We start from the raw sequence: 13,118 nt of genomic DNA, 5'->3' as shown, positions 1-13,118 counted from the left end.
TTGGGAAGATAAATAAAACAGCATACTTTATTTTAAACTATATCTTCCACACTAACCTTAATCTGTCCATAGAAAAGCCATCTGCTGGCACCAGGCCAGTATGTCTTAATTTTGTTATCATTAGTATCTCATTTTTCTAAAAAAGAAATGTGTAAGTAGCAGGTGTATGTAAGTGACACATTTCTACAAAGCCTTCTTTGTAGTCTTGACCTGTGTGGGGACAGGTCTACTCTTGGAAGCATTTTCAAAGGCAGAATAAAACATTTACTTGAAGTTTTCTCCACACAAGGGACACCACTGGAGTGATGCCCATTTCATTCTCTTGTTGGCATGGAACAAATGGTCTCTTCTCTGGGAAACACCTTCATTCATTCATATTTACAGGTCTCTTTTGATGGACAGATGGAGTAATCTCCCAAACAAAAAAGAGGGCAGAAGCAGTTTCTTTTCTAATCATATCTCTGATGAAATTCAGGGTTCTAGACTTTTCTGACAGCTTCCGGTGTGGGGTGGGGCCGAGCTGCGTCCAGGGATGGTATGCACAGGCTGCTGTCCACACTGCCTCTTCCTGCTGTTCCTGTGCATCCACACTTTCAGGAATAATCTGCTTGAGGGTTTTCCTCCCCAACTGATTCAATCGCAGTTCCATTTGCTGGAAAACAGAGAGAACCTAAGTGTGAATTGATCCTTGGATTTTTGGATATCATAAGTCTGATTTACAAATAGATGACAAGAGGCAGTTTTATGCCAGTATGTCTCCTCATAAATCTGTTCACTGCAAACCCCTATCTCCTTCCGTCACTTCCGCAGCAGCTGCACAGAGAAGTGTGGCAGTCTAGAAGAGCAAAAGCTCAGGACTGGGAGCAAATGTGAATGCATATGTTCATGGCTGCAGCGTAGCGTATGTAGCCTTTCTCTGTCTTCTGGCAGTTTTTGATCGAGTCCCTTGGGTGGTAAGTAGCTTAGAAAATTAAAAATGCACAAAATGTTATCTAACAAGGAGAGGGAAAAAGCAAAAGGTAAATGAGAAGATGAAAACCCACTGTAACTTACAGTCATATCCAATGGAGGGGGCATCATGGTTAGCAGAAAAAAGAGGCTGAATGCAGTTTTGGAAAGAGGAGGACATGCGGAAAAAAACAATTTCAGTGATTTTGAACAAAATGGTAAGAACTTCTCCTTGTTCTAGTGTAATTACAGAATTACAATCACAATTGTAATCACAATCCTCCAGAATTACAATGGAGTTCAGTGATATGAATCCACTTTGATTTGGGGGAAGGAAGCAGACATAAGTTACCCTTCAATACACAGACGTACTTACACAGCCTGATGTGGGGTGAAAGATTTCCATTGGCATTTCATTTGGAAAAAAAAGCAAGGAAGATGATAACACCTAATTACACTTTAAAAGAAAGAAAAAAAATGTGTCAAGATGACTTCGGGTCCTTTCTTTCATATAAAACATCCTGTCTGGAGGAAAAAAATTAATGAACAATTAGGGAAACAAGAACAGGAAGGTAAGAGCTGTTGTTTCCCCTACTGCACATGGTCATTCTCCTCTCTTAAGGTGTGTGGGGGGCGTTGTGGGCTTATTTCACTAGCGCTGTGTCTCTTAGGCCCGTTTCCTTTTAACGCTGCTCCTCTATACTCCGCTCTCAAACTTTACTCACTGTCGTCCTACATGTGCACCCTGTTGTATTTTCTTTTTTTGGTGTAAAGATTCAATTTAAAAATATCTTCCTTCAGACATCTGCTGACTATAGGAAAGTATTCTAATTGCCCACTCCACGTGAAGGTCATTGAGACTAAAATGATGTTTAAAAGAACCCACAAACAAACAAACAGACAAACAAATGAAACCCTTGAATTCTCTAAGAAAGAAAACGCAAGCAGAAGCTACTATTTTTATTTCCCTGGTTGGCATACAGTAGACCACCCCAGGACTGGGATCTGAGGCCCAGAAGGTGTTTCTGTACTAAAGGCACACTCAGTGGTCTCTTCTGTCATGGTCCTACAGACCAGCAAAAAGTAGGTACAACTGTCCCAAGTACATCAGGCACACATACTGGCCCTAAGTGTTCAGCATGACTTATAAGGGAAAGAAAAAAGTTGGCTTTTCAGACAAAAATTTGTGAAGTGTGCAATGTCAGACTATGCTTCTTCAGGCCCAAATACTTTCTTTCAGCATTACAGCTCTCCGTTGAAATGTTCTGACAGGTCACTCTGTTCATTTTATGTATTTTACAAGTGCTCCTGGGTCCAGGCCGTAGAGCAAAATACACACAAAGTAAGCCAAGCAATAAGTCTCATGTAAAGGAGAAAATGCTGATGGCCTGTTACCCACACTACTGCACTGCAGGCTCTAAGAGAACTTGAAAACAGAGAAAAGTAATGGAAAGAGAAAAGGTGTTTAAAGAACCAAACATGTCAATTAGCAAAGCCGCTGAGTGTTCCCTCCCACTGGTTACCTTGACTCTTCCTTCAGTTGCCCTCAGTCATGCTTTCTGTATCACATTCTTTTGGTGGTTCTCCTCCTCCTGGCAACTCACTCTCGATTTCCCACAGGACATCGTCTTCCTCCTCCAAGTTGCTGGAGATGTGGCACTTCTTGAACCCTTGGACAATGGATTCACTTGAGATGCTATTCCATGCAACCATGACCCACTCCAGGAAGAGGCCCAGGGGCGGCTTCTTGGCGTTCCCGGTGGGGCTCAGCGCCAGGTTCCCGGCCAAAAGCCAGTTGGAGTACTGGGCGCGCACACTGTCATTCAGCGGTTTGTAGACGACCACATCCAGCACCTGAAGCTGCGAGGTCAGGCCCCCTGGGATGATCACCATGTCGGTGTTCATGCTCTCCATGGAGCTCTTCACAGAGTCGGTTGCATGGCCCCGGAAGCCGTTCAAGATCAGCATCCCCCGCTGCTTGGGCACCGCTCCCATCCTCCGTCTCCACACCACCTCCAGCCAGTCCTGCATCAAGTCCTCAGTCATCCACCCGTACCGGTGGCAGCGGATCTCCATTCCACTGGGGAACTTCCCGGGCGGGATATATGTTCCCCTCAAAATGATATATGGAGGTAATTTCCTCCCATCAGCCAAGACGCCAAGCATTGCAGTGATTTTCAGTTTCTCCCTGCCCGGCGTCTTGACCAGGACGGGCTTTTCGCCCTGGTTGTCAACAGTCACGCGCGAGGGCACCTCTAAACAAATTGGCGTCTCATCTGCATTTCCCATCTGAGCCACCTCATAGTCGTGGGTCCTGCGCAGAGCCAGGACGCTCCGCTGGTAAGTGACGAGTTTCTCGGTCAGATCATCAGGCAGGTGCTGGGGCACAGGCACTTTATGCCTCAGGGACAGGTCATACCTTCTCATCATTCTTCGACACCAACCCAAGCTGGCCTTGAATCCCTTCTCGGGAATGTTCATTTCCTGGGCGATTTCGAGAGCTTTCAGCTGCATCGCTTCCCTGGTGATGGGGTCCCCTTTGGCCTGCATGTATCTGACATATTCGGCCACACGCTGGTCCACCAGAGCAAACCTCCCATTCTTGGGGCCTCGGAACGCACGCCGCATAGCATGGGCATTCTGGAGCTGCGGCTTCACTTTGCGCCAGTCTCGAACATTTTTTTCCAATACTCCGAACTGCTTGGCAGCCTGGCAGTTGTTGGTGCTCTCGGCATACTCCACCACCATTAACTTGAACCCTGCATCGTAACTGCGGCGCATGCCCCGGCTGAACTGAAACTTCCCAGCTATGTCGTCAGCAGAGAGGTCACAGCCTGAGAAGCCCATGGCCATGTAGAAGGGGCATCCCTCACTCCATTCAGGCAGCTCCGTGATGTCCCGGGGCAGGCGGAGGCCAAAGCTGTCCAGGTGCTGAGGCTGAGCAAACTGGGGGGTGGTATTCACCGGGCCTGCCCAATTTGGAGGCTTTACATCAGATTCGTCGTTTTCTGGGAGACAAACAAACAGGGAAGGGTGGAAATAATGCCAGTAAGCAAAATGGTTTATTCTCTGGCTTTTTAGGGTTGAAATGCCAAGAGTACCTTAACCTGAGGTTCACCAAAAGTAGTAACATTAATAACAGATAACATTTCCTAAGTCTTAATCCATGTGCCAACTTACATGATCTCATATAATTCTCACAATAACTGTGGGTTATCACTGTTCCTTCTTTGCAGATGAGGAAAGTGAGGAGACAGAGGTTAAATAAAGCAGTAAGACAGCCAAGCTAGAAAGTGGCAGAGCTGGGAAATGAACGCAGGCAACAAGCTAGGACCAAATAATTTGGGGGCCGTGTTTGGGCCAAAACATTTTTTATGTGGATGAGAATCCAAATGTAATCCATATTACCACATAATATTACAGGGACTTGGATATATCCTGGCTGAATCACATCCCTTGAACCAAGAAAACCTATAGCAGAAACCACACTTAGCAAAGTTAAGCTTATACGGCAGCAAACTGGTTCTTGTACACCAACATGAAAACTGTGTTTCACTGCATGTTTATATTTAGAAGGTGGTCACGGAAACTGAATGTGACTTGGGAAAATTACCATATCGCACCAAAACTAAAATGCCATCAAAGTTGTAGGATGCATCATTATGTGCCACTAAGAAAGAAAAAACTGCCATTAATTAAACTATGACATGCCATCAGTTTTAAGAGGCATTCTCAATTTCAGAGATGTTAAAGTGGTGGGGGGAAAATATGTCTCTGAATCAATGAAATATGGCATTTTAAACTTTTACCTATAGAGAAAAGGCAAATAAAACTATTCTTGCTATCTGGAAGCTATGCTGTATTTATATGACTGCTACCCTCCCAACTACTTTTCTTGATAAAGGACTAAGTATTTCCAGACATATTTTCTCACAATGTGTATTACAGCTGTTACTGCTTCTTCTATCCAGCATAAAATGGTCAGGAAGCCACAGTAAATAACTGGAAACACGCTTCCTCTCACTATTCCTCAGTTTGCAGCAGTGTATGCTGTGCTACTGAAGGGGCCATGTTCACCCAGGAGGTATGCTGGACCACATGCTATATAGCCTTTCTCTTCATCCACATACAAGCTTATACATCAAGTCTTATTACCCACAGTTGACAGATGAAGAAATGGAGGCTCAGAGAGGTGAAAGAAGTTGCCTAAGGTCACACAGCATTGTAAAGAGGGAGATTTTTATTTTATTTTTAAAAGATGACCGGGTAAGGGGATCTTAACCCTTGACTTGGTGTTGTCAGCACCACGCTCTCCCAAGTGAGCCACGAGCCGGTTCTTAAAGAGGGAGATTTTTAAACTCCAAAGACTGGCACTGATCTTTCTGCCTCACAACCCTGCCTCAGTCTTAAGATACTGCACAGAAATGTATACAGAAACTGAAAATCCAGCTTCATATTGCTCCCGTTTAGACGGATCCTGAACTGGCTTATTCTGAGTACCTGCCAAGGTTCCTCCTTGGAGCTGCCACTCGTCAGAACTCCGAGACTCCTCCCCCTCCAACCGAGTGATCATGTCTGGCTTAGGGAATGGGAATTCTGTATGTTGGAAATAAAACAGGGAACAGCTGTGTGTTACTGTCCTGGAGCACTACCAAAGTAAGTACTTTATGATACCAGAGAAACACCCCACCCCTTTGGGAAAGACAAAAGGTTCAGGGATACTTAATGGAAAAATACAATGGAAAATAGGTTTGTCCAAGGGAATTTATGGATCTCTGCTGCTGAGGGCTGGTACCAGTAACAACACAAAAAGAATCGCATTTATCAGGGAAGTGGGTGGATGCAGCTACTGATCTAATGAACATTTTGGTACCTGTATGAGTAAACTGGGCAACCTTCCAAATGGCCACATTCCAATAAGATGGATAGTATCAGTGCCAGGAGGGGAGCGAGCATTTTGGGGGGCATGTCCCCAAGCTTCTGAGGCCGACAGGATAATGAGGCCTGACTTCCCTCTTAAGGAACAACGAAACCCAGGCCCACATCCATGGTGACATTTGTAAGGTTATGTGTTTTTTAAATGCAAACGCCTGGGTTGAAGGGGGGCGGTTTTGGGAGGTGGCATGAGTGGCTGAGTAGAAGGGCACACTATTTATATCCTGCCCAAATCAAAAACAGGAAATCAAACGGGCACAGGCACCGAGGGGACAGAGTCCACATTCAGGAGAGAGAGATGTTGGATACACCAGAGAAGAGACATGGAAACAATTCTCTGGGCTAAAAGCTTCCAGGAGACAAAGGAAAACAAAGTTTTACCCAGGGACAGGACAGTGTCATAGTTCATCCTCATGACTTCCCGGTAGAGGGCCTTTTGTTGCTCCGTCAAAACTTCCCACTCCTCGTCGGAAAAATATATGGCCACCTCATCAAATAGGGCAGGTACCTGCAACAGTGAACAGGCCTTTCTCAACGACTCATAGGCATATGCAGACATAGACTTTCACACTGGGCAGGATCTCCCAGGTCAGGTAAGGGGCCCCGACCTGGGGGACTTGGTCTGTCCACATTCACACGGCTACCAGAGGCAAAACGAGGGCAAGAGCACAGTGGCTGCCAACCCCTCAGTTCACAGACAGGGAAAGCAGCAACTGAGAGGATCACTCCCTACTGCCCATCACCAGGTCGGGGGACACTGGACATCAACATACTGCAGTGAGAGCGGTTCACAGAGATGGAGGACAGCCACACCAGAGAAAGTGCCTTCACCAACACACTCATCCCAACCCATGCCTCCTATCCTCCAGTCAAAGACCCTCAGCCCAGGGTAGGTGTAGTGGGGTGGGTTTGTGAATTGGAACAGGATTACTGCTCTCCACGGTATCTTTGTGGTTTTCCAGGGCACTCCATTTCCAAGGGCACTAACTCTAGTGTTTGACTTGGAACCCAAAGCCGCTCAGGGAGGAGCCAGTGGGGGAAGGGGCCCTACTTGGCCTTTCCAATCCACAGGAGCATGAGTAGAAGAAAAGGGCTAATTAGAGCTTAATTCATGTAACGAGATGCCACAACAAACTAGTTTGCTTTGATGCCTAGACCAGGTCAACAGGAAGCAGAAAGCCCTAAGGACGTCCCCTTTTCTGCGGAGATGGCTCTCCTCCCCTGTCCCTCTGCTTTCCCCACTCTCCTCCTTTCCTGCCACCAGCAGAAAGGGTCCTCAGTAGCTAAAGGCAGTCGAGCCACCCAAACCAACCTCCTCTTGTTTTTAAACACTTTGCCTTTCTTTTTACTCTGTTTTTTTCTTTCAGTCAATAAAAATTCTGCTCCAAAGCTCATCGTATTTAGTGGTAGGAAATCATTGGGCAGCTTATTTCAGGCTGGTTACTTTGTATTCTCGCCTTCAAATCTATTCCTCAAAGTAGCACCTTGGGTTTGGGTGACTGTGATATTTTTTTTCCTGAGCTTAGAACATTAGTGTTTGTCCAGCCTGCAGCCTCTGCAGGTGTCAGACCATCAGTCACTTAGACACGCTGCAGGCCCACTCACTCTCTCCCCAACCCACAGCACCTGACGCACAGGGAGCACTGACTAGAAAAGGTCCTGTATCTGTTTCATTTATTTCCCCCAACAACCCTGTGAAGGAGTGGACATCCCCATCTAACCAAGGAGGAAATGGGCTCAGAGAGGCCTCATTTCCAGGTTGAGTCACACAGCCAATAAATGGCAGGGCTGAGATTCGGACTCGGCAGGGCTGAGATTCGGACTCGGCAGGGCTGAGATTCGGACTCAGCACTGTCTGACTCCAAGGCTCCACTACACAGGGAGCAAAGCTGCCTCCCAGGCGACTAACCCTCAACTCTCCCCACCTCTGTGCTCCAGCTGTACTCGGCTGCTTGCAGTTCCCTGAACAAACCATTCCTGACACCTCCATATGTCTGCCCATACTTCTCCGCGGGCCTCGGAGGTCCTCCGCATTCCTGGCCTGGCTAACACCCACCCGCCTTCTGAGACTCAGCCCAGATGTCCCTCAGGAAGCCCGATCTGCTCCCACGGTGAGCACACCTACATGTGCCTGTGATGCCCTGGGCTCAACGCTGCCATGGCACTTGTCCCTCTGCAATATTATTTTGGTTTCCTGTCTGCTCCCTCCACTGAGCAGAGCCTGCATGAATTCCTTGCTTCCTTAAGCCAAGAACACTTCCTGCAACTAGTTGTCATTTAAAAACGTGTTTTTGAATAAACAATCTAGGTTAACAATTTCTGTATTTCCCTTCTCGCATTCCATTTGGAACAGTTTCAAACAATCGTTAAACTTTATCTGTCACAAAACCAAGCCTACTCTTTGGAGTAAGAATGGACAAAAATCCCTAAGTGTGAAATACAGGAGGTAAAAACGGATTGGTCTCTAGGCTTTCCTCAGGCTTCTTCCTCAATCTGGGAAGCCAGTCAGCCAGGAATTTTCCACCCCACTCTCTTCCCACTTCCCAGGCTTTAAACAACTCTCCCTTGGCCTTTTCTCTCCCTAGGAAGCTCCGGATCTAGGCCATATCTATTTATAGTCCCTTTCCCTTTGCTGATAAAATGGGACACAGGACTGGCCATGCCTGTCAATGCAGAGGGGCTACTGATACTCTTAGGGGTTAACACATTCTGGGCTTGGTAAAAATACCAGGTATCAGGAGCCCTGAAGCTGTGAGAAGGCTTGAGGCTGATGTGGGATTCATTTCCTCCTCATAATGACTGAGCCACGAGGATCTTCAAACAAGCCCACATTATACTCCAGAGGCACAGTGCAGCGGCTTAGAAATTCTCCTCAAAAAAGCAAGCCTCTGTGAGAACTGAGCAAGCCTTCAGCTTGGCCCTGCGGTGCAGGCCTCCCCTCGACCCACAGAGGCCTTTTATCTGGACCAATACAGCAGAAGGTAAACAAGGTCTGCATTCAACACCCCCCCACACCCTTTCTCGGCCTCACAGGTAGTGGTCCTCAATCCCTGCCCACCTCCCTGCCCTCAGAAGATCAAGGACTCATCAGATAGGTGTTCTTCCTTGCTCTGCTCAACAAGTTGGTACTCCAGCACTTATCTTGAAGGGTAACTGTTGTAAAGTGCTTACGCACTGCACAGCCTCACCGAAGCTTCATCTTGTTGAGGGCAGTTTCTACTGATGCACTGCTGGAGCGCCTGCTATGTGCCAGGCACAGAACAGGGCACTCCCTCTGACATTAAACACGCTATCTCACTGAATCCTTAGATAAGCCAGGAATATGGGCACTTTTATGCGTGAGCAAACAGAGTGGTTAAGTAACTTGCCTAACGTCAGAGAGCAGCTAGAAAGACTGACACTCCAAAGCCTGTGCTTTCTCAGCAGGCCACTTGGGCCTCAGCATGGTGGCTGTATAGACAGCTGCAGGCTTCCCTTAGAAAGAAGGGCTAAGGACTCACTCCTCAGAACTGGAGCTCAACCTACTCGGTACAGCACAGCACACCTCCCTGGCCCCTGGCCTGGCCTACTTCTACCCCACCTTATCCTCTTCCACTCCCTGCCTGTGCTTCAGGTTCCAGCTACTCTGCACACGAGACCTCTCCAGTGCTCCTGCTGTCTTCTTGCCTGGGGTGCAAACCCCCTCTCTTCCTCTGGCTGATCCTGCTCATTACTGAGACCCAGTTCAAAGTACATTTTTTCTTTTTTCTACTTGAAGTTGAATATCTACTTCAATTCAATAGAATTTTATCCTAATATATAGCACAGTTCTTATGTCTGAAAGGCTTTTATTGATCACCCTAACAGTTTTCTACAACCAAAGCACACACATAAAGAACATATTCAACTCTTTCTTCCCCTAATTTAATGTTCTAGAGGAGGGTTTCTCAACCTCAGAACAACTAACATTTTGGGCCAGGTAATTCTTTGTTGAGTGTTGGGGGAGGGGGATGTCCTGTGTATGTGCTGCAGATGTATAGCAGCATCCCTGACCTCTACCCACTAGATGCCAGTAAGATCTCTCTCCCCTCAATCCTCATGGAGTCATGACAACCAGAAGTGTCTCCAGTTATGGCCCCCAGGGGCAAAATCACCCACTGCTCAAGACTGGGCCTTATCCAGGAAGCCTCTTGAGTCTTTCAGCCTGAATGAGGCCTTCTCTCTTGGCTGCTAACATATCCTGAGCTGACCTCCAGCACTGTACTATTAATTATGTTTGCTTCCCTCTCTTGCACACAAGACTAGGAAGTCCACAAAGGTAGGATATTGTGTTTACACACAGCACCGAGTTCAGTAACTGCAGACGAACAGCAGACTGCCTGGAGGCCACCAATACCAAATCCCTAGCACCAGAAGCTGCCAGGCTCTTTCCTCCAGCTCTTCTGGATACTTCCTTCTTTCCCAGCCCAACCACGGTCTTCACCTTGCTCTTTTCTCATTGCCCCAACATGTTCAGATGCCCACTTCTACTGCACCCATTTTCCAAGGTTCTCCACTCTACTTCCAATTTAGCCTCAAAGCCCAGGGTTTCTACTCCCTTGAGGTCTTGCTGCAGGCTAGATGGGATTGACTCCTGCTCGGATCAGGATTGGGAAGGAGGACGGGGTGGGCAAAGAACTTTTAAAAAAAGAAAGGCAGCGCAGCCTCCACAGCTAGACTGGCAAACCCAGAGCCTGGTGCTGCACTGTATTTTATTTGTTTTATTGAAGTATAACATACACACAGCAAAATGCATTACTTTTAAGGGTACAGCTCAGGAGGCCTGCTTTTAAGAACAAATGTCAGTGTGCACGTGTATCCTTGAAGCAAAGCAAATAACCTTCTGTACTCCAGTTCCCTTAGGTGGGAGGGGAGCTGGAGTGGATAATTTGGAAGTACCATGGTTCTATGAATAGGGACTCTCCTAGGAAACAAAGGATATATATACTGATGCTTATACACAGTGGAAAACTAAGCAGAGAAAGGGAATGTCAATTTGTTGCTTATTTAAAATGCTCAACATTCATACCGAATTGCCATGAGTTCTAGTAACTACTGTTAATAATTATAGGTAACTATAACTATGAGTACCTGTTGCATTTATATTTGCATAAGTTTACTCTACTTTTAGCACACTATTCTGTTTGTATAAATACAGGTCAGATGGACCTGCAGCTCTCCTGAGTGAACAATTATAAGAGGTGCTCACATGGGACCAACTGGCCTGAACTGTCTTCACGTCACGTCAATACCCCAAATCTTATTTAAAATGGTTCCCTTCACCAGCAGGAAATAAGCAAACATTTATTTGGTGCCCACAAAGTGCCTGGCATTGAGCAGGGTGTAAGGAAAATGTGAGAAGGAGACAGACAAAGTCTCAACATCTAGGACTTCCAATTTGATGATAAGCAACATGGCTGAAGGGGCTGTTCCCATAATCACCTCTTCCTTTCTTTGCACTGCCTTTTAAAGCCGCAGGGTTGTTTTCTCAGGAATGCAAACACTGGGCTGAGCTATTTTTACTTCCCACGTCTGCCTGAGCAGGAGCCTTAAAAGCAAGCCTGGCTCCAGGGCCTGCTCCTCCCCATACCTTCTCACTTACCCATCCGCCCTCGGAGCAGATCCGCACTTTCTGCATATCTGCAGGTCTATCCTCCAGTTCCCGGCTCTGAATCTCTTCTTCCTCTTCCTCTTCTTTCAGAGTCAAATTGATAGGGTAGGCTGTGGACTCCATCTCTGCAAGCAAGATTCAGTTCAGGAAAATCAGGTGTCAGTGTGAACACTCCAAAGCCTGTGATGGAAGAGGCTCAGCCAGACGCACACCTCTTCAGTCCCAAGTTCTGCTCCGGCGGAATGAAGGCAACAGAGGCCCACGTGGGAAGGGAGGGCTTCAGGGAAACCGCCAAGAAGCTGGAAGGTGACACATTTAATTATGATAAGAGGGGCTTGGGTAGATAACATATCTGGCTGCCTTCAAATATTTAACAAGCTATCCGTGGGAGACCAGACTAGTTCCGCAGAGACCGAAGGGCAGAACAGGCCAGTGGGTAAACATTCAGGGACAGAACTTCCTCCCTGCCCGTGAGTGCCACCCAAACACGGAATCAGCGGCAGGAGAGGGGTGTTGACTTGCTATCAAAGGTGTCCGAACACAGACAGGGCCCTACTCAACTGGACTGGTCCTAGAAGCCAGTTAAGCATCGGGAGAGGGGCTGGCTCCGTATACCCACCGCCTGGATTTTCCAAATTCAAAGGCTCTGTCCAAGATCTGGTTCAGAAAATAGCCATTCTACCTTAATGGGGTCTCCAAACCCAGGTGTCAGTGACACATAGTGAGGGGTACAACCCCCAAGAAGATGCAGAAATCTGCTGGGGCCCACCCCCACTGGGAAGTGGCTCGTTGCCTCTGGGCCGCAAATTCTCCATTCGCCGAGTCGAAGGCCGGTACAAAGGGCCGCGCTCCTGCCCCCTAGGGGCGCGGGCAATAGCTAGGTGGGGAGTGAGTGTGCATCTTGTGGGCCTCATCTTCCGGGGCTTCCAGAGAAAAGATCCCTCTGGAGTTCAAAGGTTCAAAGTCGGCTTCTTCGATGTATTTCCAAAAAAGTACGACGAACACGGCAGAAATGAGTCTGGGCCGGCCGGCCTAGGCTGCAGACCCCCGGAGCTGCGGCCGGAACTTGGCCGCAGCCTCCGGGCCGGCTCGGGGGCAGGAGGTGGGAGGGGCCGCCGCCCGGCGCGAAGGTGCCCGCAGCCGCCGCCGCCGCCCCGCCCGCCGCCGCCGCCGCCCCCGGGCACGCTCGGATTTTTCCAGCCATCTTGTCCCACTTCCCTTTCTCCGCGGCCCCCTCCGCGAGGCCCACCTCCCCGCCAGGCCTCCTCCCGGCCCCAGCGCACCTGCCGGGCGGCGAGAGCCGGCGCCGCCTGCCACCCCCGGCGGGCCCGCAACAAAGGCGGCGGCTGCAGCCTGGGCACCCCCGCCCCCGCCGCGGCCCTGCTGCCGGGCCCCGGGGTAGGATCCGCGCCGCCGCCCCCGTCCCCGCCCCGCCGTACCCCCGTCCCGCCGCGGGCGCGCACTCACCGCGGGGCCGAGCGGCCGGGGCGCGGGCTGAGCCGCGGTGGGGACGCGAGGGCTCCAGCCCGGCTGTCACAGCGCCATCCTTTCCGCCTCTCCGGCTTCCCGTGCGCGCGGCCCCTTGGGACGGAGCGAGGAGGACACG

At 48.8% G+C, this 13,118-nt stretch overlaps 1 protein-coding gene across 1 annotated transcript; it reads right to left on the bottom strand.

The window, feature by feature from the left end:
- POGK (pogo transposable element derived with KRAB domain) lies at positions 1 to 13,092 on the bottom strand. Its single transcript, XM_063104928.1, has 6 exons — positions 12,980 to 13,092; positions 11,504 to 11,637; positions 6,265 to 6,391; positions 5,449 to 5,544; positions 2,472 to 3,956; positions 1 to 652 (listed from the first exon to the last, which is right to left on the bottom strand). The coding sequence occupies exons 2-5, from the start codon at positions 11,633 to 11,635 to the stop codon at positions 2,485 to 2,487; spliced, it is 1,827 nt and encodes a 608-aa protein (XP_062960998.1). The 5' UTR covers positions 11,636 to 11,637; positions 12,980 to 13,092; the 3' UTR covers positions 1 to 652; positions 2,472 to 2,484.
- Between the last annotated feature and the right edge of the window lie 26 nt (positions 13,093 to 13,118).

Source organism: Cynocephalus volans, chromosome 8, assembly GCF_027409185.1.
Source record: "Cynocephalus volans isolate mCynVol1 chromosome 8, mCynVol1.pri, whole genome shotgun sequence".
Taxonomy (NCBI): Eukaryota; Metazoa; Chordata; class Mammalia; order Dermoptera; family Cynocephalidae; genus Cynocephalus; species Cynocephalus volans.
This window is presented reverse-complemented; position numbering and strand designations above follow the sequence as displayed.